The sequence below is a fragment of the Neodiprion pinetum genome, chromosome 6, assembly GCF_021155775.2.
Source record: "Neodiprion pinetum isolate iyNeoPine1 chromosome 6, iyNeoPine1.2, whole genome shotgun sequence".
NCBI lineage: Eukaryota > Metazoa > Arthropoda > Insecta > Hymenoptera > Diprionidae > Neodiprion > Neodiprion pinetum.
This window is the reverse complement of record NC_060237.1, coordinates 31,272,635-31,295,846: the sequence shown is the minus strand read 5'-3', so window position 1 is coordinate 31,295,846 and position 23,212 is coordinate 31,272,635. Positions and strand designations below refer to the sequence as shown.

The following is a 23,212-nucleotide window of genomic DNA, read 5'->3' as shown; positions in this document are numbered from 1 at the left end:
GCCAAATGTATTTTTGTACCTGGCTTTGTTGACAGGCTTTGGCAATATTACGCAGCAAATCTGCATTCCTATTTTCAGAAAAAATAAAATATCAGTGTTATTTACTTTCAAATACTAATTGTACCTGGATTTTTCTTTACAGCCGGTGAACCAAGTCTATTAAAATGGAGTCGTTTCTCGGATTGTTCGATCCTGGAGAAGGAAAGGAAAAGGGCAAGGAAACCTGGGATCGTTTTGAACAAGAGGGCAATGGGTCATCCGATTGTGAGAGTTCCAGCAATGACGAGGATCAGGAACACGTCGCATCTGATGTTGAACAAAGACTTCCCCCTGAACCAGAACAAGGAAACATTGAGTATAAATTGAAGCTTGTGAACCCCTCAAGCCAGAGGTTTGAACATCTGGTTACCCAAATGAAATGGAGACTTCGCGAAGGGCACGGCGAAGCAATTTATCAAATTGGTGCGTAATTGCCGACTATTAGATGACCGTTTGTTTGTTAATTCTTAGATTCTACAAATTGGCAGTAGATGTAAAATCATGTAATTAAAGTTCAGTTTCACTTAGAATACCAACCTTATCAGTTTAATGACTACCGATTAGGAGTCGAAGACAATGGCAGACTGGCAGGTCTGTCAAGGGAGGAAATGAAGGCTTCACTGAAAACCTTAAGGGAAATGGCAGCCAGACTGGGTGCGACTACAGATGTACTTCGAGAGAAACTCACCAACAACAATGTTCCCTGCAATGAGAAGGAACAGAATAGAAACACCCCAAAAAATCAATCCGAAAATAAACGAGTGGCCGAAGTTTTAGTAAGGAAGCTACGAAAAGATGATAGGGAGGATCAAGAAACCGTCGTCGAATTGAGACTAGCTGTAACAGGAGGACAAGATGCTGGAAAATCAACGCTGCTAGGTTTGAGGACTACTTCCGAACTAATATTCTGATCTTTCCCGTTGGGCATAGTTAGCAGCCATAATTCTCCCCGTTATTGATTACACTTCAAAATCGATCCGAGAAATAAGATTCAATTGAAATGCAATACATCACAGAGCAAATATTTCTTGCATTTGTATGAGCAACAGTACACTAGATTCTATTGCGACGTACTCATAATATTATCTGCATAACACAGGAGTGCTGACACAAGGTGAGCTGGACAATGGAAGGGGAAGAGCACGGTTGAATATGTTTCGCCATCTGCACGAAATTAGAACAGGACGTACTTCATCGATATCCCACGAGATAATTGGTTTTGATAGCGAAGGTCACGTGCTCAACTATGCGGAGATGAACACTGCCGAAGAGATCTGTGAACAGGCTTCCAAAGTTGTAACATTCATCGATTTGGCTGGTCATCGTAAATATTTGAGAACAACACTGCTGGGACTTACAGGTGCGATCGAGCTGCGAGCACTGCTAAATACATGAATTTTTGCATGCACAACTACTTAAAGTCACCTCTCAAACAATTGCATACCTATTTCTAGGCTATTGTCCACATCATGTGATGCTGGTTATAGCACCTCCAATGAATGAGGCTTTCCAAGAGCATCTGGCTTTGTGCCTTGCTCTGAGACTACCATTTTTTGTTGTTATAACCAAAACTGACCTTGGCCTCTGTGACGCCCGGGATGCTTTGGCTCAACTAGAGAGTACTGTGAGAGCTCATGGCTGTTCTAAACAACCAATTTTGTATTCTGTTCCTGATGGTAACAGCAATGCTCGTCAAAGCTATAATTTGGAAACAATTCCTGTATTCCCTGTGAGTTGTGTGACGGGGGAAGGCCTGAAGGAACTCACCTCGTTCATCAGAGATTTGCTGCCATCCGAGTCCACTCCACCAGATTCAGATCCCGAATCGTGTTTGTTTCAAATTGACGAAACATTTAGGTGATTCTTTTCGTGCCTTGATTCACGTCAGACATTGTAAAATGGACAAAAAACAATAATACACAAATTCGGTTTGGTAATTTTAAAATAAACTTTCAGGGTGGTGGGACTGAATGAGCCAGTTCTAGGTGGCTTGCTGGTAAGGGGTATCATTGCGCCTGGGACTCGCTTGTTGGTCGGACCATTGCCAGATGGCGAATTTAGTCCAGTCAAAGTAGCTAGTTTGCATAGAAACAAAGCCCCTTGTTGTTTAGTTCGAGCATCGCAGAGTGCAAGTCTGACTATTGCACCGCCAACTGCCAGGGACCCACCATTGCCCCACTTACGACCCGGAATGGTTCTTGTCTCACCTCGAGATCATCCGTGTGCGACATTTTTCTTCCAGGTACAATTTAATACTGAATTTCTAATGTTTGGGTGACCGTCCATGGATATTTGGTGGACTAATTAGAAATTACCAATACTGAGGTCTATGAGACTTTGATATCGTCAATTGAATGTTAATGTATTCGACAATATTCAAACAGAAATACTTTCCAAGTTTTGGTTATTTCGTTGTTACTTTCAGGCCACCGTTCTGGTTGTCTACCATGCAACAGCGATATATCCCGGATTTCAAGCAACCGTACACGTCGGGAACGTGCGTCAAACGTGCGCGATAGAAGGAATAATGGATCTGAAAGAAGAGGGACTACAGACTAATGATACTGCATCAGTTCTGTTCAGATTTGTTGGCCATCCGGAATATCTCCACGTCGGAATGCGACTACTGTTTAGGGAGGGCCGCACGAAAGGCATTGGCCAAATCACTCAAATATTCCCACTCATTGGATCTCAGAATAGTCCGCAATAAATCAAGTACATTATCATTTTTACCGTGTGTTTAAGAAAGTTACAAGTATAATTAACCGTCAACATGTTTACGAAAATATGTAGCAAACTGTGACAAGCAGATGGAGTAGAACCACAAGTATTCTACTAAATCGAATGTTTTTCGCGGTAAAACAATCAAATATTCATTAAAACAATGCAACCTCGCTCGGCAGAAATAAAAGTCACATAAATTTTTTCAATTTTCGAAAATGGTTTCACAAAGTTACATTATATTTACGGACAATCGAGTAGACAGTTGATACGTACACATTTCTGAAGATTGGATCGCCACTGTTTACTGCATTGTTTGGAGAGAAAGAATACCGTATTTTTGTTGATTTTGAGTGAGGTTCTACGATCGTTTTTCTTAGTAAATGAGATAATTATTTTGAAAACCAGGCAAAGATGTTTCTAGTTCGGGTTCTAAATTGCTATGTTTAATATTAATTTATCACCTCGTAGGTAAACTTTTACCGCACTGGGTAATAAGTCAGCGCGTGATCGGTCCATTTGACCATCCTTATAACTTGCTGATAAAGCTATGATGTGTAAGAAATATTTGTAATAACGCTATAATTCTTCTAAGGAAATTTCAATCTAAATTATTTGAATAGCTGAGCCAAAAGGCAAGGCTGGAAGGCTGATGAGTGATAATTGGCCGCACTTATAGCTGTGTTTGTATATATAATAGTTATATCGTAATTACAGAACACTCTGTATTACTAGTGAATATTACATTATTAATGTCGAGTGTTAGATAAGTGTATCTCTTTCGTCTTTTCTTTTTCAGATAGAACATCTTGAGCTTGCGTTCAAGTATAATCCTTTGTACTCTGATCTTCTTATATGATAGTTTCACGTTGACTGCAAATTGAAATAGTGATTGCCTGAAAAAATATATATATTTTTAATCAAAAAAGTATAAACAACGTGAACAAAACAATTTATTTTCCCTACCCCGTGTAAATTGCGGATGGAAACTGCATTGAACGAAAAAAATTTTAATACATGTTTTATTAACGACGTAAAAAATTAAACGCAACTACATATTCAATAACATGAAAGTGCTAGTTTGGTTTATAAAATACTGCGGCTCTGTAAGAGGTCGTAGGGGAATAGTTAAGCAAAATATAGTTTTAACAATCCGCGTTGCTATTCTATTATTACGTAAAAATTGAGCACCATTCTGTTGTCCGTTTAAGCAAACATCCTTTTTTGACATCAACGCCAAAAACTATACACACCTATATCGTATGTATACATATGTACAAAATAGAATAATATCACTGTGCATTTCTGCACGTCTGAGACGGAGTTCAATAAACTCAGGATAGAAACACCATCGCAGTTCTAAAAAATTATCACTTATACTATATCTTCGATTTACGTGCAGTAATATCAACTGCAATTTGACATATCTCAAAATTGAGTTGTTACTTATGATGTTGGGAATCCCGTAGTATTCACTGGTAATCAACCGTTATTTCGGGTATCCTAGATCTTACTCTGGTTCGCAAGTATCTAAATGTCAAGTAGCGACGTTGTTTATAATGAGGGCAAGCAAATTTCAAATTATCATTTGAATGATAATTTTTGCAGTCTTGATAGGTCAAATATTATTCAACTATTTTGGCTATCATATTTAATCGCGGCATACGGTATTCATACGCACTTATAATTCCACAGCTATAATGTGACGAAGTTTTCAATTCTCGGAAATGTTTCTATTGCGCGTAAAGGTTGCGACAAGTAAAATAAATTATAGCAGCAAAATCCGCAGAATCGAGGTGAACTGTAATGGTACCTTATCGTTAGTAAAGTGACACAGTATAAGCTGCGTATAGATACAATATTGTCCGACGTATGCGTATATCGATAATACACTTCATTATATCAAATATACCGACCCAACGGTACCGAGATAGTGAGATAACAGCGGCACGAATTTTTCTCCAACTCTGGCATCCAGTGTTACGTATTACACGCCTGCATTTTAAACACTATTTGGCGGGCAGAAACACGCGTGTGACTCTCGATCTGAGGTGTCGATATCCATAAGAGTTTGCCAAATAGTTTCATTTCCGCACACCGTACCCGCGAGTCGGATTTCACCATATTTTACTGCTTCTAGATCGTGTTCCTTCGGTGTCGGGCCAAACATGGCCTTCGATCCAGCTCAGGTAATCGTAAACCGATGTGTAAACGCCGGGCGTCGATCCGCCGCAGGCTTGGCCGAACGCCGTAACTCCGGCAACAAACCGCGCGGATCCCGAAGATGCTATAAGCGGTCCCCCGCTGTCGCCCCAACAGGCGTCCGCTCGTCGCGTGGTGTTCGGGTCAATCGCGCATATCATATTGTCCAGCCCATTGGGAAGCCTCGGGTTGTTGCTGCTGTAGCTATCCGAGCATTCGTTCGTTTCTACGAATCTCAGACCGACAGCTTTTTTCAGTTTCGTCGTCTCGGTACCGTCGAAGTCCGTCGCTCCCCAACCAGCGACAACCAGAGTCGCATTCCTCGTTCTCTCCAAAACGTTCAAGGATTTTGAAAGCAGACACGCCGGCTGTACCGAATTCGACAGCCGTACTGGTTCCCTTAGCTTTAATATCGCTATGTCGTTGTAGTTCTCGGTTCTCAAGTAATCAGGATGCGGTATCGCAGATGCTACAGGCACTCGTTGCGTATCCCTTTCGGCGGTGATCAGATCCGTCGTTCCGAGCCTTACCTGTAATGCAAATAAATATGCGGCTTGAAAAAACAACAAACAAATGTATACACGAATTCAGAGTCAAGTATAAATTGAAGTTTTTTTTCCCCCTACTTTCTACTTTCCGATTAAAATTTGATTTTTTTTTTTTTATCGTGAATCGGTGGATGATTCGGTACTCATGTGGACATTTATTTTATCGACTGCGTTACACGCGATTTAGATAACTCTTAAAAGCCCACCTCGACGGGGATTCGCCCGTCCAGATTGCTAACGCAGTGGGCGGCGGTGAGGACATGTTGCTGAGATATTAAAGTCCCTCCGCACGTGTATTTGATACTGCTGGCGTCGTTGTCCTTCGATCCATCCGCATAACCAAGCGCTGCCATGAACGGGAATTCACTTGATTTCGCGTCTTCTCCGTTCAATACATAGAAATTCACGGAGCCTTCGGTTCGTAGAACTTCATTGCTGTATTCCTGGCAAGCTATCCATGCAGAAAATAAAGATGCATTAGTTTTTTTTTCACGAGGAGTGAGTCCAGTTGCGCATAATACATGGGAAAGTTTTAAGGGCATGCACAATCATATAATCGTTCTCGTTTTAACAATAAAAGTAATTTCTACAATATACGTTATTTTTTTCATAACGGTCATGAAATTTTTGACCATATACGTATTGGTGTGTAATCATTTTTTGAACCACGCCGTTACGCAAATTACAAAACGCGAATAAAATTTTTCAACATTTTCAAGCGTATAAATTAATATTTACGTATACAAATTATTCGCAAACTGCATACAATACGGTCGGTGAAAATCAGAATCATAAGTGATAAATTTTATCCGAAGAATAGGATTTCGAAAAAGATTAACGAATGTAAATAAGCTATAGTTATACTCTACAGGACATATAATTCGAATGGATCGTGTGTAGCACAATAAATTAGATCTGAAACCATGTTTTCACGATGCTTTCAATTTCGGATATATTTGCAATATGAAAGGTTGAGTACTGTACACGATCCATTATTTCAGCGGCCATCGAAGTACATATATTTAAAATATTTCCCACGTGCAGATTATCATATGTAGACAGATGCGAGGTCGTCAATTATTCGAAAACCGCTGGCTTCGTAAACATGGGCGTTATACGGCGAACACACGATAAGGATTATTATCATTGCTATGATGCAATAGAATTATTATTCTTCAATACGCTGAGAAGTGACAAAATCGATTCGGTATGTTACTTGTACCATTTGCAGTACGAGAGATTTGTCAATTTTTGAAGAAACACGTGGAAAACAATTGATTGCAGAAAAAAAGCAAAAACTGACTCCGAAATAGCAAAAAACAAATAGATATATGGCGCAGCGGAAGTCTCGACATGGTCTCGCGTATAGCTTTACGTGAAGACAGAAAGATATTATCATAAGTATGTCCCGAAGATTTCATAAAGATTTGCGATAACTAAGAAAGATAAAATAAGACTTCTTTTGGACTTTTATTCCTTGTTCGCTATCCGCGTTCATGGCTACGCACTTCGACACACTGTAACCATTATACAAGAGAATTCGTAAGCTCGTCATTACACTTATTTATAGATGCCCCCGAGAACAAGTCGAGTGCATAGATAAAGCAGCTATTGCAAGATCTGTACAAGGATCCTGTCTGCGTCGTTGATTTCGTCAACACCACGGATCGCAGAAACGTCTACAATCCACATTTGTTTTCGTCCGGTAGTACGAATGAGAATTCCCTCACAATAAGCTGGTTATTTTTATCGACGAATTCATGGAAAATGCGAATTGAAATTTATGTAATAACAATAGAATATAATGTGTGGGTATAATTTACCAGCATCGGCCGGTCGCGGCCTCCTCTCGTCGTTCCCCACCTTCCCTGGTATATTTATGCAGCAAACAATCTCAGTGAACTCCTCGAAACCGCATCGGTCGGCATCGTCGTATTTTCCCCGATGGAGTTCCCGCATCTTCGTCGGGCAATCTGGCAGCTTCTTGCAAACTCCTTGCCCTTCGCCATTTGACAGTGTACACGGACTACCCTCTGCAATGAAAATAATATTTTTACGTCGTCCATACGAAATCCAATTCCAAGAATTCTTGAAATTCTCGTTCGTTCGTTCGTTGCGTAGTACCGGAATTACAGTATCCGTAAGGGTAAACGGTGAGTTCCCTGCACCTCGGTAACGATGCATTGCAAATGATTCCGGTATTCGGAGAAACACTTTTGTACCACTTCTGCGGTCACCCGGAATCGGACCCCAAGTGACTAGGAAATGGGAGTTGACACGCGTAGCTGGTAGGTAGTTTGTTGGAATTTATTACGGTGTCAATGCGGATCCGCGCGATTGATTCCGCATGTCGGATGAAAAATATATGAGTAATCGGAGCGGGTACGTCCACCTGTAGATTCATTTATTATTCTTGGAAAAAAATGAGAATACATTTTTAAACTGCAAGAATTACGAAATATCAACTAATATCAGGCAAAAAATCGTAATGTTTTTCCGTCTAACAAATTTCCGCCTACGTATGTATGTATCTACATACCTATACACACGCAGGCTTGTTTACTACATTTAACAATTTGAAACGGCACTGGGATCGAGGGAAATTTGAATTACACCACGAAGGTTATATCTGCGAGGAATCGCTTGCAACGACTAAAACAGACTGTACATCACGTCAACAATAATATAAGTGGATATGACGATTCCGTAGAGTAAATCGCTGTGTTACGTGCAAGATTCCTTCATCCATCGATATCAAGCGTGTCTCTCTCTCTCTCGTCGGATTCCCGAGACAACAGTTAATTGACCAATCCTCAAATAGTCAGTAATTTGTTCAGCTGGTCAGGTATATGTATAGTTCGGTTTTACAAGTGTTGAGATTGGTCGAAAACCTACCTGGCAATGCAATGCCAGGTTTACTCGGAGATCCCTTGAAGTAAGTAATAGAGGTTAAAGACGTCGTTGATAATACTTGACCGCTGCCGCATTCGACATATATCACTGCATAGATTGGGAAAACCTAGATAACTATCGGCTAATGTACGTGTACCGTTGACGAAAACTAAGCGTCAAATAACTCAAGCGCAAACCCAAGACGAGCCTCACGATTTTCCTTCATTTTATTCCTCCGCTTATATTAGTCGGCGATAACGCGAAAGCCACACGGTGACGTCGCGAAGTACAGTGACAAGTTCCTTTTTGCAATGAACGTCCGACTATCGACGTTTATTCGCCGTAGTTTCCATTAAGTTAAACCGCAAATCGTATCTGCGTGACTACCATGGATGCGTACGTGGGTATGCAATCGCTGACGCCGTTAGTAGGTTTTTGAACTTTGACCGTGACCTCGACATCAGGCCAAAAAACATAAAACGCGTGTGGTTCGATACTCAACAGCTGTGGAAATATTTGTTGCATGTACCAAAGATTCGATACTACATATAAAATGTACGCGACGGGTTCTAGAGAAGAATTGATTTTACATGTAAAATTGTAAAAGACTGATTACACATCTAGGAGGATAGTAAAACTTGGAAGTATGAAATCCATACAATTATCGCTTGGCTCGACACGCGTCCACCTATTACAGTCATAGTATAATAAGTTATCATTAACGACGGATGAAGATTCCACACAGCCAACAGCAGTCTGTCCGTTATGCGTACGCATTACATGCCGATTTATTTCTACATTCGGAAGCGAACGCATAACTACGGACAAACAGTAATCGCCAAGGACAAACTACAAATTTACTTATCTACTGATAATAGTAGACAAGCGAATTAAATTTCTTTCCCTTTGTTTGATTTGTGTGAAAACCTCTCATTTCTCTGCATTATTGCTTGCATGGACCGAACTTTCGGGCAAGACATACCTGAAATCAGCCTTGAAATGAAAAGAAAAATAAGTCGTGAAACATAAATTTGCACACAAAACGCTGTTGCCCGATAGGAACCCGTTTATTCAAAGCGGTCGTTAAAAACATTGGTATGTATCGGTAAGTTACTTTGGGTAGCCTCGAGCAAGTTTGGCAGTTAGACACGGGAAAAAATTATTTCTTGCCTGTACAGGTTCTCTCCATCTACCGTTGTTCTCTCGCTCTCTTAATAATATTGTGCAATACGTGCAGTACCGTTGAATACTATTGCAAACGGAGGTTTTCATACGGGGTGGTATAAAATCCGTTTGCATCGAAGTGCATAGAAGAGATCGGTGGCTCACCGTATAGATCACGATCTTCGTAGATCGGATATGCTTGGACGTATGCGACGAATCCAAGAACGAGGCAAAGCCCAAGATTCAGATTTAACAATTCCCCCATTGTTCCTGAGAGGTTTCCTGTCTCTCGGAAGTCGAGCTGGGCGATTGTTAACGATTGTATCCGACGGATATCGGTGAAAAACAATCAGAATGCTAAACGAAAAGCAGTCCAAACGCGAAGCGATTATTATTGAAGATGCGGCGAGGAGACGACCACGTCGTATGCGGCACTACACTGGATTACTGCGATATAACACTGGCAATAAAACAATATTCATCGCCGAGGACCGGAGCAACGTCAAGTGCAGCGTGGATACACGGAAAAACGGCGAAAATACGACACCCGCAGGGTTCGCGGTCCAATCTGCGACTGAACACGATTGCCTGCGACGTTCCGATCTCACGCTTCTTAAACAACGGGCTTCCACCAGCCGGACGCGCATTATTTATATAGGCGTCCGAAGCTGACGCACGCGGAAGCTCAACCAAAACTAAATCGACACTGTCCCTTGGATCTGACCGGGGAATAACTCGGTGAAAAATCCCCCCTTTCTTTGTGCTCTTTCATTCTTACCATTATATACCCGACGAAGACATATTACATCGTCCCGAGTATGTAAGGGCGCGTGCATACGTTCGCGGCTAACGTATGTCATGTACCGTGAAACACCGCAACAAAATAGTAGGGAGATCGCGTCAAGTACGTCAGATCGCCGTCAAAGTGGAAAATTTAATTACAGTCGCGTTGCGTTTAGTTGTCATGTATCTGAAATACTTGATTTCCTTGGCTATGTAACGATGACAATTTGTTTTCTTCTACCAGGGCGGGAATACGGACTTACTGAAACTCGTTTTAGTGTAGGTATTGATAATCGGGAACTGATGACAATTGGTGTAGGTATAAACTTTCAGTTATCGTCGAAAGATTCCAAATTGGCAGCAAAAAACTCTGAATAAAAATCTGTGAGACCGTTTCAAGATTACTGTATGCATCATACGGATGTGGCCACATGCATATTTCTTTAAAGGAAATTGCATATTTGTAGATTTCAACCCCTGAGTTCATCGATTACTGCAGATACTGTTTCGTTGCCCGAAACGGATCTTCCTGCTCACCGTCAATCGTCAATCGGCTTTTACGAAACTAAGAGTAAATAATCATTTCTCGAAACGCCGATGGATCCATTGATTTATTTTCACCTAAAGATTTAAATGTGATCAGTAATTTATCTCGCTGTAATCAAACGAGAACTCGTCACAGTTGCTACGGGTCTCAATTTGTCTTATTGTTAGAAAGGCAGATGCATGCCTTGCCTTGAGGATGGATTTTTGCAGAAACAGGAATCTCACAAGGATATCTTCTCATGGCGCTGCGTTATTAGTATTTCACTAATACTCGGACATAAATTTACGCATGTGCCAATGTCATGACTGAAGTTATAGATATAATTCAAAAATATGTTATACCAAACAACAGCGAAGCTGCGATTATTTTACACGCAAGCTCGTGCGCTTTGTGAGATTCGTTGAAACCGCTTGCTTAATCTTTGGATTTTTCCTTACACCGCTTAATTGATACCGTTTGCGAACGTCATGAGTGATGTTATAGATATAATTTAAATACGTCATAGAACAGCGAGGCTGCGATTATTTTGTACGCAAACTCGAGCGCTCTGTGAGATCGTTCGAAACCGTCTGCTCAAACTGTTTGCAGTACTTGCTTAATACGGTTGACCTTTGGAATTTTAAGCACAATAATCGTTTGTTCGTGAAGAAATTTTGAATACGGCTATTAATTTGTCTCGGGAGGGTTAACGGGTAGCTGTGAATCATTTTCACCTGAAGCAAGAACGATGACCCGCGAAATGTCTCTGTAAAGATTTTAGAATACTATTAATAAGTCTCCTCTGTCAATTGACCTTTTATAATAAATTGATGGAATCCACAAATCGACGTCTCGGGAAGTGGTACCTGGACAAACCTGTTTGTGGGCAACGACAACTCACTACTTTTCAATGCCTTTAATATCTCATGAAGATTGCAAAGTTTGTCATCACAAACAACGTGTGAATGTTATGAGATGCAATTATTATTATATAGTTTCAGTCAACATCCTTTATGAGTCAGAAACAATGCAACTGAAATCGTGTAACTGCAAGCAAAGCCAATCGGCAAACGGACAGAAAGTTTTCAATTAATTATTTTATATTCGCCAAACGTTACGATATCGTTCCAACACTTGCCACTTGTTCTGTTTGTGAAAACCTGCATATCTGTCGCCCTATATTGTACACTCGAGTAGCATGTCGAATTCATTGTCAGTCGGTACCTGCCTACCATTGTTCGTTGGGTCCTGTAAAAACCTTCAGCCATACCTCTGACCACTACTCGTGCATCTCCAGCATTGCCATGCAAATATTCAACTGTGCAACTGATAATTAATTATTGCAAAACTTTTGTTACGTTCACGATTTTACACCGCGCGAGCATCACCGTCTCAATTGAAACGATCATACGGGTTTTAACGGTTCAGCGATGTTTTACGCATAAAACGTTTTTCCTTGAGCTTGTTTTCCCATATTCTTTATAGCTTTCAAGAAATCGTAATACGGCCGATTCGCAATATGATCTCAGAGAGTAGACGGATATTTCTAGATTTCGAAATCCTTAAAACCGTACCATTAAATTATCCTGCGGAAATCGAGTTTCTAATAAACTTGTATTTACTCGTGTTTTCGTAATGGAACTATAGACCAGGTTTACGTATTCACGGATGAGGCCACGGACATTTCGAAAACATCAGTGGCTTCCGGCGCAATGTGGAAAAGGCCCTAAATACGCAGCAACACATTTTCCACAACCGCGGTGTAGTGGATGGCGCTCACAATAGGCTCCCTTGCAATTAGCCTAACCTAGTGTCGTCGTGGAAAATTGAACAACTCACGATCAGTGGTGGTCGGCAAGATTTCAGGCTGGGTTGCTTCTGTTACTTCGTAATATTTGATCTATGGAAAAAAAGCGAATGAGTCAGAGTCTTTTATACATCAATTTCAGACTGAAATAGAGGTGAATGTTACTTAGAGAATTAATCGTATGCTTCAGACACATATGCAGTCGTAGAAACAGAAACATGTGTAGATCCAATTTGTCAGCCCAAAACGGATTTTGCCCCGGGCTAGAACCAAATCGTTTCCATCCTTCTTGGCAACGATTCAATACAGTTAAATTATCGTTGATTGTGCTTATAATCATCGCATTAACCGCAGCTCGACGGGTTTCACAATTTAAGTGGGAGCCGTTGCGTCTGCAGACGACAAACAATCCAATATACCTGAGGCCCGTCACAGCAGGAAAGTAAACGTTCAGTGGTCGAACTCGTCGTTCTGATTAATTCGTTCCGAGAACGAGACACTATTCCAGTTCGAAAGTCATTATATATCCACCAGATATACCAGCAATACCGAGGAAGATTCTTGCGTACCAGGAAAGTTTGAGATTGTAGGAAAACTTTGAGGAAGATCATTGCTCTTTCAAATTTCGAATGTAGAGTATATTTATAACTCGTTTCTTTTCTAAATCCCATTCTTCCATCCGCTTGTAACATAGAGTCTAAAACTCGACAGATTTTTCTCCGATTTAGAGTAAACGTTTTGCGAGAAGGCGTTTCTTAATCAAGTACAACTCTCGTCTGCGCCGCGATCCGGCTTTCTTTTTACAAGGATAAAGGTGTATCGTCGTAGCATTTCAACGATCACACTGTATAATGAGTCAGGTATTGCCATGGGTATGAACGGGAGGGGATTAAAATATAGGAAAGATCAAAAACTAGATGGACGATAATATTGAATTTTTGAAGAAGCGAAAACTTAATTTATAGAATTTAAAAACCTGGCATGCCGAAATGTGGAAGATTAGAACAATAGAAAGGTCGGATTGTAAAATGCTGAAGTATCGTCGGAATTTGTCTCGATAATATGAAATCGTTTACAGATTCTAGATTTTGACGCTCTGTGTTTGAACTTTCTGTATTTTGACCTTCTATAACATCAATTTCCTATACTTGAGTTTTCTAAATTTCAACAGCTCTGCGAAATAAATTTTCACGTCTTTGAAAATTCGATATTTCGGCCCTTCTATCAATCCGCCATTCTAGTTTTCCACCCCCACCCGGACGAACGCTGGTCTACATGTCGCTAGTATATTGGTAATTGCAGACGAAGTTCATACATTACAGAGCTTGGTGAGATGCATCGAACGAAAAGTCCTCACGTTCAGAATTGCAGAGTTTAAACAGGTGGTCAAATTCATGATGAAAGTCTACAAATTCGTAAATGTACCTATATTTGTATTATTTTTATACAAGAATCAAGTCCACCTTTCCCGGGGACGAAGAACGCTTTCGCGAAAATCCATCGAACGGAAAAGCACGCGTGACCTCTAATTAAAAACTAAGGTCGAGGTAAGTTGGATCTCTTGCAAGTATGTAGGTGAAGGTGATCAACCGATCTGACTTTTACCTACATGAGTCGCGGACCGCGTACTAACTTTGTAGATGCAGACGGTCTGCGTCTAACAGAGCTGCTTCTTCTGATCTGTTCACATTTGACACGGGTGTGCTTGGAAGTTCCTCATCAGATCCTCAACGCAGACGCATCCTTCATAGGTAAGTGATATTAGCGATGTGTTGGCGTCCCTTCGATTAATGTCAACGGCAGTTCCGCGTCGTACTTGCGTTACGGGTCCTACGAAAATCGATAGTAATCCCAGCGATGAGAGTATGAAATTAGTTATTTACCAAACTCGACGAAGGTAATGTAAATTTAATTATCACATTAACTGACGCGGGAGTTTCACGCACAACCGGAATCGGTCAGTAGTGCGCCTCTCCTCGTGTATCTAATCAGAGTTTCATTCAGAAGTCGTTATGACAGAAACTGTTGAGGGGACATAAATTTGCATCGCATGCGCGAGGCTGCGTAAAGTGTTTTTCTAATCCATCGCTTATTTGGACGTTTCGTAATGTTGCTGATGCAGAGGAGTTTTTCGAGATCGGAATTTTTAACGGAAGCTGCTGGCGTGAAAATAATCATGACCGCAGCACCGACTCCTCGAGACAACGAGGTTTTCGCCAACTATTCGCCGAGAGAGCGGGTAATCCTCCCCAACATTTTTGACAAGGAAAAGGAGAGGAAGTCCTGCGGATTTCACCTCACAAGGTCAAAGTGGGATCCTTATCCGTGGGTAGGTTTCGTGGAGCCAGACAGCATTGCACATATCGCCGGCCTGCGGTGAGTAAATCTTCCTCGTTCTATTTATACTTTATTATGCCCGATTGAGCCGGAACAAGGAAGCCGGGTAGTGGGGATCTTGGATTTGAAATTGAATATGAAATATGCCACTTTATCCCTATATTGCCGGCGGGTCTGCAACCGCAAATCGTTCTACATTTCCTCGTAGACGTTACACCGTCGGTAGAAATACGCCGGTTACTACACCGTTGACGTGTTTGCAGTCTGAATAATACGCATATTATACACCCTCGCATGACAGCGTGACCGCGGACAATCTGAACAGTACCCACAAGTTACGGATATACGTCAAATGACGCACGACCGTGCGGGCTGACGTTAGAACAATTTTCAGAAGTTATTCAAAAAAGTTCTCCTCTCGTTTGCAATCCGCAGGGCCGGTGACTGTTTGCTCGAAGTTTGCGGGCAGGACGTGGTGGGACTCCGCGTCAAGGATATAGCCACCTTGATTCAAAACCGTGCGAAGCAGGCCGTCGACCTCGAGATATGGCGGAGCACCGACGTGGACTGCAGCGTCGAAGAGGCGGCCGATGACGGACTTGGAAACGGCGTCGCCCTTCAGGGCCCACTTCCCGAGGTTGCCCGAAAACTAGCCAATGCTGTTTCGGGCGTCGTCCGAGCTCTCGAGTGTCCGATTTGCCTCGAGAGCGCCGCTTCCCCGGTATCCCAATGCGTCCACGGGCACATCCTCTGCGTGAGTTGCAGATCGCGGACCGATCGGTGCCCGGTTTGCCGAGTCCGGCTGGGCCAGGGCAGATGCCTCTTGGCCGACAAGGTCCACGGGACTCTGAGGGAAGCCTTCGCCCTGGGTGAGGCGGAAGTCCGACTGGGGGAAAAGTTATTCGGCAAGTCGAATCGTACGAGTGGCGGATCGAGGGACGTCCGGAACGCGAATCAACGGGGCGCAGGGGGCAGCCTTGGGACCCGCCACCTCCTGGCCAGGCTCTTCCTCAGCGTCGGAGGCAGCGTCGACAGGCTTACAGACAACAGGGCCGCTTCGGCTGAGAACTTGTCCGTTATCGTGGGAGCCGATGACCGGAAGAACGAGATCGGCGTGTCGCAGAGGCCGGCAGCGAAGCGGCTCGGAGAGCTGACCTCCGGCGATCGTGCGAAGTCCGCAAGCACCGGGGAGCTCGCCAGTGCCACTGCCGTTCGCGCCCTGAAGAACCAGCCGCCGGAATTCCCGAGCTGCTCGAACCCCGACGTGACCAACGAGCGAGTAACTCGACGCTCGGGGAGCCTCCTCAGCGTTCCGCAGACACCGACTTGGGGCGGATCGACCGAGTCAATTTCGAACACCTTCGTCCGATGTCCACTAGCGCAATCCAACGCCTGCACGGAACTCCTCACTCCCGGTTTTCTCCTCGAACATCTTGGCACTGCCCATCGGGGCCCCCAGGTTCATTTTTATGCTGGTACTGCGACGGTATCCTTACCAACACCCCTCGGACCCAACGCCATTTACGTGCTGCATCACGGGGGCGAGATTTTCTTCTTTAAGGTCAGTATGCCCGTGCCGAGTCTCCTGGATTTCAAACGAGGGGGGGGGGGGGGGGGTCCTCTGTTTGTGGTAGCCGGAAATCTGCGTGGCCAACAAGTTTGTCCCACTTCCAGGCTGCGAAACGTTGTTTAAATAGTTAGAAATATCAAATATTTACACGGCTGTTATTACCGTTATGTATCGTATTGATGCAAAGAAACTTGTAGACAACAGTATCAGAGCATCCTGTCGCATGTTCTGGTCAACAAAATACTTATGTTATTTATTGCGCGTATAGTGCGACGAAGAAGCCGCGTGGATCGTTACTGCAGTCGGAGGTGCTCGACGTTGGGATTGGTGTTTGCGAGGATGGGGAACTGACGGTACCGAAGTGAAATTACGACGGAGTGTCGCCACCTTGGAGGAAGACTTTCATCCCTTGACGGCTCAACAAATCGCTCCCTTACCCAAGGCACTCGATATCAGAACTGTGGAAATTCAACTCACGGAATCCCGTTCGGAAGAAGTGGCTCGGATGTGAACGGGTAACGCTCAAGTCCGGACACTTGATTAATTAATATGCTGCGTCTCAAGCACCGACTACAATGATACTCTGAAGAAAATGTGTACTGGAAAAAAGTCTTCCTGAACTTGGGCTGTGCGAATTTTGCAAATATACGTTATTCGCACGTAATTACGTGTGGCATCCATCCCGATAGAAAGCTAATCGATATGGAAGAATTATAATAATAACTCTGGCGTTAATATTCAACGTTTCACAAATTGTGATTGCCGTCGTGAAATCTATTTGTAAGTAATGATGTGAATACTTGAAAATAACGATCACGTGATTGAAAATTGTATCAGTAACTTTATTTTTAAACATCGGTCTTAAACTAACATTTCATATGAAAATATTCCTAATTTAGTTCACTTGCATTAATATCTGAACGTTCGAGTTCAAAATTTAAAAAAAGATCCGACTACTGGTTAAGGCACAAGTTGGTCTACTAAATAATACCCGAACATCCAAACCGTTATAAATGGAACGCAGTTCCACGAGTTAAAAATGCAACAATAAAACTGAGCAATAGACACAAACTCATCAGATTTGATCCTGCTGAAGAATTGTCCTCTTAAAAATGAAGTAAACAAAATATGTATGGTAATTCTTAACAAATAATAATCGTAATAATTATCAATATAATAATTACTGGTACGTAGAAAAGATATTGCGTAAGGTACATTTTTTGATAAATCGGAAAAGACTTTAAGCTCGAATTTTTTATTCACATAATTCTTTTAAATTTCATTTTGCCTATCAAAAGAAATATACATGAGGTTTCCAAAAATTTTTTCGATCTATTCTTGACGTGCTTTTCGAAATAGTTCGCGTTCAAATTTTTCAAATGAGTACAACTCGAAAACAAAGGAATATTGAAAAAAAAAAGTTTTTTAAATAAGAAAAGAATTATATCACAACATTATCACCAACTTTTCGAATTGTTTCGTGAATTTTAAGCCAAGTATCATTATGAGCCAATCACTCGTTACATTTTCATTATTTATTTAAATGCGAACTTTGTCAAGTTACTCTCAAAAAAAGTCTAGAGGCCCCAGACCTTCATTGCTGTCAATAATATTAAAAAACTCGTTAATTTTTTTTTTTTTTTTTTTGTGGTGTGTGGCCTATATAGAATTGGGAAACCTATGCATTCTCGGGATCGCGACTACGGCATTGTTGTATCCACCCTGGGTATTCCTACACTGTTTTCTGCTATGTGCAGATTTGATTTGATGTTCACCTTTAAAGACTTGCCAAATTTCAAAAATAATGCCTCATATGCGTCATCATAGAATCATTGTACATACGTGCTGTATGGAATTGATTTCCTTAGTTAGGATGCAATTATCAAATAAGGTAAAAAAAATGATTGTTTGTTTCCATTTACAATCAGTATTCCTTCGATGAGGATGAAGTTTTTTTTTCTTTTTTTCTTTTTCGCGTAATTAAAACAGACAATATGATAATAATAATAAATTTTGCGTCATACCAATGCATATTATGGTAGACGTTTAATGTATTCGATTAACGGTTGTATTACCGCTGATGGCCCTCCATCGACAAGAGTCTGAGCCATGACACTTGATGTAACTTTTTTTACAGTTTCATAATTGTCACGGCCATAAATTTTAACATTGAACGAGAAAATTTCAGACTCGGTTTCGTGCTGCTGTTCTACAGGTAGCGATATATATTTTTTGCCTAACATAATTTTTCTTTTTTTTCCACCTGAAGATTCCCGCAGTTCTTTCTCCTCTTTGCCCCTGTCTCGTTTCGGGCAACTGCAAATTCGCACAAGCAGTTTGCGGCGCCCCAACACTTCTGCTCTGTCCGTCTCCAAAGTGAAAATTACTTCAGTAGGTTTTCTATTTATGCCTGTACTGCAGCTGTTTTTGCAATGAAAAGTGAAATCCATTTGAACCGAATCAGTACCGGGCTCAGGAGTTCCAAGTGGTACAAGGACTGAATAGTGCCCTGTATTGGTCTCACAATATCTCGCCCCATTATGCTTACAAGAAAGCACATGTCGCAGGTATGGGATATTCTGATCTGAAAGGGCGATATGATTGTGGCATCGAGTCACAGGATCTGACCGGTGGGTGGGCTCGCAAAAAGCCATTCCAGCCCTTACATAAAGCTGGCCGTGTGGTGGTGACCATTTGACCCATAAAGGCAGAGTTTTTTCCATCTCAATAAAAACTTTTTGCAGCTTCGCGGAGTACTGAAATAGAGAAAATTATTCATTTTTTACTAGTATTAGCCTATAGTATGACGCACCCTCTTCGTTAAGACAAATCACTCTATGAAATTTGGCGATACACCAGACAAAGAATACTTATCGCTTACATCGTTGGCAGGATTTTTAACTCTCCTCAATATTTCAACTCGTCGTCATAACATGGCAACTCACAACCTGGCGACTGAAATTCTGCCGTCCCCAAACATTATAACTAAGTTGCGCGTTGACTTTGCAGAGGTCAATTACTAAGGAGAGAAAATTACCTAAGAAAAAATTGTTTCACTAGTAATCAAGATTACTAGTCTCATTGTTTTGATTATCTTTGTCATTCTCAGCAAATAGTATCGATATTCAATAGCTTTAATATAAGAAGACAAAAAAAGCAGGTACACAATTGCACATCGTAAATGAGAATATCTACGGAGGGCCAGTGTGTTTAGAGAATTTCTCCACCACATTGTTTTATTACCAAAGATCACTAGTCTCAGGTGAAAGTCAATGAAAGCGATGAGACAGAACAGCCATAGGGATTAAATTGCGAAATTCTCGAAATTAATGTCTTTTTACATCTAGTGTAAGAACTGTATAAATGCAGATTTGGAAAATATCCCAAAGACCGGTAATCTAATATAAGTTCCCGTAAGTTTAGATAAATGATGTACTACCGTTTTACGCTCTTAAAATGCATAAATTCAACCCTGTAGTCTACATTCAACACCATGTTACTGACAATTAGACGTGTGGCGTTCAATGTTTTGGAATAGAAGGTGACGATACATTGACACAATATGCGTGCAGTGCAAATTGGTAGAATAGATCAATTATTAATTCAGGTAAGAACTTACCACCCAAGACTTGCTTCCATCTTGTTGGTTCGGCAACAATTCGAAGTTTAATTCGCCAGCAAACTCCTGGTTTGCCGGCATCTGTGCCTGCATTACAGTTTGTGTGGACAGATCATTGTGGTTCGGTAGCGTCTCTTGATAATGGCTGATGTCAAACTTCTCTTCAACAATATCGGTGTGATCGAAAGCAAAGCTGCCAGAAACAAAACTTGATTTATAATGACATATTAAACATTACTATGGACTGAAAAAGCAAGTGAAATTGATGAAAACATTGTATCCCTCTCCCAACATAAATCTACTGAACTCTTGTGTTGAGAAATAGAGTTGCAATTGGAATTAAGGTTACTGTATCATATAATAGCATCTATCTATTGAATTCGTTAACAAACATTCGATAGTTCATGAGCAAAATTTTGATATTTATCATACATGCGACAATAACTGGGATCAAAACATACTCGTGCAGGTCTTGTAGATTTATTTCATTATCGCGAAGCTCTGAAATTATGCTGTCTTCCTGTGAACTCGTCAACGTCAATAACGACAACGAACTTTCACTCGCCATTGTCTATTTTGTGTTTATATTAGCGGTGCCACTTTGCGAAACGAACAGATAAACCGAACCACGTAACAACGGGACCGTCCGAGCCGTTTGAGTTACGCCGCTACCTGCGCCATTTTGGTAACGCGGGAAACCGGTCGTTCTTTCGTAGTTTTCTTTGTCCTTAGTAGTTCCTTCCAGACTCAATATCATGACTTTGACACACAAGTACAACCAATAAATATTGTTTGAAATTACTCAGTCATGATTATTTATTTCTCAATAAATGTATAAGCTTTTATTCTGCACCCTGCGGGTAATTTCGTTAACACCAATATTTCTTGCAAATGCTTGCAAATCCGTTTGTTTTCATCTTACCGTACACATCAGTGAACCAACCGTACGAAAGAGAAAGTTGGAAAAATTTAAAGTCAGCTACTGACATCTATGTCTCCATACCGGCATTACCTCGGAAATAGCCGGTCGATATGAATTTCGACATACTGATACAAATGTTTGATCTTTATCTACTATGCAACGGATTGGAAGAAGACAGAGAAGTTAAAGATGAGATACTGACCAAATTACATTTGACACTTTCATTTACCGACCATTATTTGCGAATCGTTAGAATTACGGACTCACATAACTGGCACGAAGTGCTGCTTTCAGCTAGCTTCCTGTAACAGGATGCCCATTCAACGCTTCCGTTTGAGATCTCTCATGGTTTGGATTTAGATACGTCAACTCGACTAAATAAAGGTTCAGTAGTTCGTTCTGGGTATAAGAATCATGTTATTATTCTCGTATAAGTTATTCGTTGTGTTAACGTAGAAGTAAATCTGCAATTGCTATGACCTAAGCACCGTTCAGAGCTTGACCATTTCTGTTGTTATAAAAATGCAACGCCGGGAATACAGATCTTTCGCAACCGCAATTCGATCAAATATAAAGAAAAATCATTTCGTCATAAGGCTGTAGCAGTGTATGTTGAGTGTGCGCTGGTTTATCTAACTCGCGTGGCAATTCTTCGCCCCTAGGAAAATAATTGTGAATGTAAGTAAATATGTATTTATTTATTCAATGCGAAACTCGATTTGAAAAAAGGTTATAGCGTCTCTTGCGCGGGTTTTACAGTGCATGGTGGAACATTTTTTTCGGTGTTTTTTTTTAACTTATATTGAATATGCAACGTGGTGAATTTAAATCAGGTAACTAAATTAATCAGATAACAGGTCTCTGCAAGATTTTGCGGGAAATGTTTCTGGAATGGCGAACTTGTGTTTATCACCGATCGCTTGTCATCGGATTTTGATACCCAACGGCCGTAGTTCGAGTGTCGTGATTGGACGGATACGTTGGTTTGTTCAAAAAATTCGAGCGGGCCCGTGAATCAGCCAATTAGATCGAATATTCTTGTACCGATTGGAACATTATTTACCGCTAGATAGCGCTGCTTGTACACGCGCGCAGTCTCATATTTTATAAACAATCGACAAACGATCGACACGGTGCCATCTTGACAATTTACCGCCAATTTAACGGTCAAATCTTCGCGTGCCGCTTGTATTGTTGATGTAAGTATGATATTTCTCGAGTGAAAGAAAATGTGCAACACAGCCGAGGATATTTTTGTTTAACTTATAAATCGCACGATGAGATTTTCGCGGTGTTAGCGGTCGACTGCCGTGGCAAAGGTGTTTAGGCCAACAAAATTTTTCGTTTCAGTTTTCGTTGCTGTGAACGGAACTGGGGTGTAAGCCGATTTTCCGAACCCGATTAGTACAGTTAAAATATAACATGGCTGGAATCCAGCAAGTACAACGTATTGTGTATAATTTCATTCGCTGTGTCCCGAATAATTATCGCATGTTCTCAGTAAGTGGTGATTTTTGTAACTTTCAGCAGTCAACCCATATAGTGTCATTTTAGAATACAGTGAGTGAGACCACAAGAATGTGAGTGAAGTTACTAACACGAATCATCGCAGGGATTGTGAATTATTATATTGTTCAGTGTCAGTGTAAAATTTATTCAGTGCCCTCTACAGGAATATAAAAATTATTTAGTGCTTCCCGAAGGAATATAAAACATGTTCAGTGCCCTCCGCAGGAACACACCATTTACTACACCTCTCCGACCGAAAAGATTTACTCTACATGTCGAGGATGGGCTGACTCTGCCACGATGGATATTGAGTAAGTCGCATGAATTTGAAATTTTCGTTTATCTTTAATCAACACCGTTTCAACACTTCTGTTGGTCCTTCAGTTTTATTAAATTCTTCAATCGCATATCTCACACTGGATAGTTCTATCATTAAATGACCACACATGTTCCATTCACTGATATCTAATCAATAGGTCGGAAGATTTTTGGTTTTATGGGGAGCTCGTGTGTCAGTAAAATTAAATAGTAATCGACTCATATTTAGATATAATAACAACCGGTCGGTATGAA

The 23,212-nt window shown here is 41.2% G+C and overlaps 4 protein-coding genes across 10 annotated transcripts; 2 read left to right on the top strand and 2 right to left on the bottom strand.

The window, feature by feature from the left end:
• Positions 1-164: 164 nt before the first annotated feature.
• On the top strand, positions 165-4,111 carry LOC124220888 (GTP-binding protein 2). Of its 3 annotated transcripts, none has more exons than XM_046630297.2 (6): positions 165-462; positions 604-918; positions 1,139-1,399; positions 1,494-1,896; positions 1,996-2,281; positions 2,465-4,111. In XM_046630297.2, exons 1-6 carry the CDS (start codon positions 165-167, stop codon positions 2,747-2,749), a joined length of 1,848 nt encoding a protein of 615 aa, XP_046486253.1. In that variant the 3' UTR covers positions 2,750-4,111. The 3 variants fall into 3 exon arrangements, with proteins under 3 accessions (XP_046486253.1, XP_046486249.1, XP_046486254.1); XM_046630293.2 differs by having other exon boundaries at positions 553-918; XM_046630298.2 differs by having other exon boundaries at positions 329-462; positions 585-918.
• Positions 2,902-14,337, bottom strand: LOC124220895 (serine protease persephone-like). Of its 4 annotated transcripts, none has more exons than XM_069136837.1 (4): positions 14,316-14,337; positions 7,334-7,543; positions 5,717-5,961; positions 2,902-5,492 (listed from the first exon to the last, which is right to left on the bottom strand). In XM_069136837.1, the coding sequence occupies exons 2-4, from the start codon at positions 7,467-7,469 to the stop codon at positions 4,878-4,880; spliced, it is 996 nt and encodes a 331-aa protein (XP_068992938.1). In that variant the 5' UTR covers positions 7,470-7,543; positions 14,316-14,337; the 3' UTR covers positions 2,902-4,877. The 4 variants fall into 4 exon arrangements, with proteins under 4 accessions (XP_068992938.1, XP_046486262.1, XP_046486265.1 ...); XM_046630306.2 differs by lacking the exon at positions 14,316-14,337 and adding an exon at positions 9,732-10,199; XM_046630309.2 differs by lacking the exon at positions 14,316-14,337 and adding an exon at positions 8,050-9,194.
• Positions 14,134-17,994, top strand: LOC124220893 (uncharacterized). Its single transcript, XM_046630302.2, has 5 exons — positions 14,134-14,229; positions 14,323-14,433; positions 14,805-15,058; positions 15,455-16,580; positions 16,858-17,994. Exons 3-5 carry the CDS (start codon positions 14,859-14,861, stop codon positions 17,098-17,100), a joined length of 1,569 nt encoding a protein of 522 aa, XP_046486258.1. The 5' UTR covers positions 14,134-14,229; positions 14,323-14,433; positions 14,805-14,858; the 3' UTR covers positions 17,101-17,994.
• Positions 17,411-21,129, bottom strand: p53. Of its 2 annotated transcripts, none has more exons than XM_046630314.2 (3): positions 20,670-21,129; positions 20,209-20,401; positions 17,411-19,345 (listed from the first exon to the last, which is right to left on the bottom strand). In XM_046630314.2, exons 1-3 carry the CDS (start codon positions 20,774-20,776, stop codon positions 18,623-18,625), a joined length of 1,023 nt encoding a protein of 340 aa, XP_046486270.1. In that variant the 5' UTR covers positions 20,777-21,129; the 3' UTR covers positions 17,411-18,622. The 2 variants fall into 2 exon arrangements, with proteins under 2 accessions (XP_046486270.1, XP_068992939.1); XM_069136838.1 differs by lacking the exon at positions 17,411-19,345 and adding an exon at positions 19,471-19,626 and having other exon boundaries at positions 20,670-21,127.
• Positions 21,130-23,212: the final 2,083 nt, after the last annotated feature.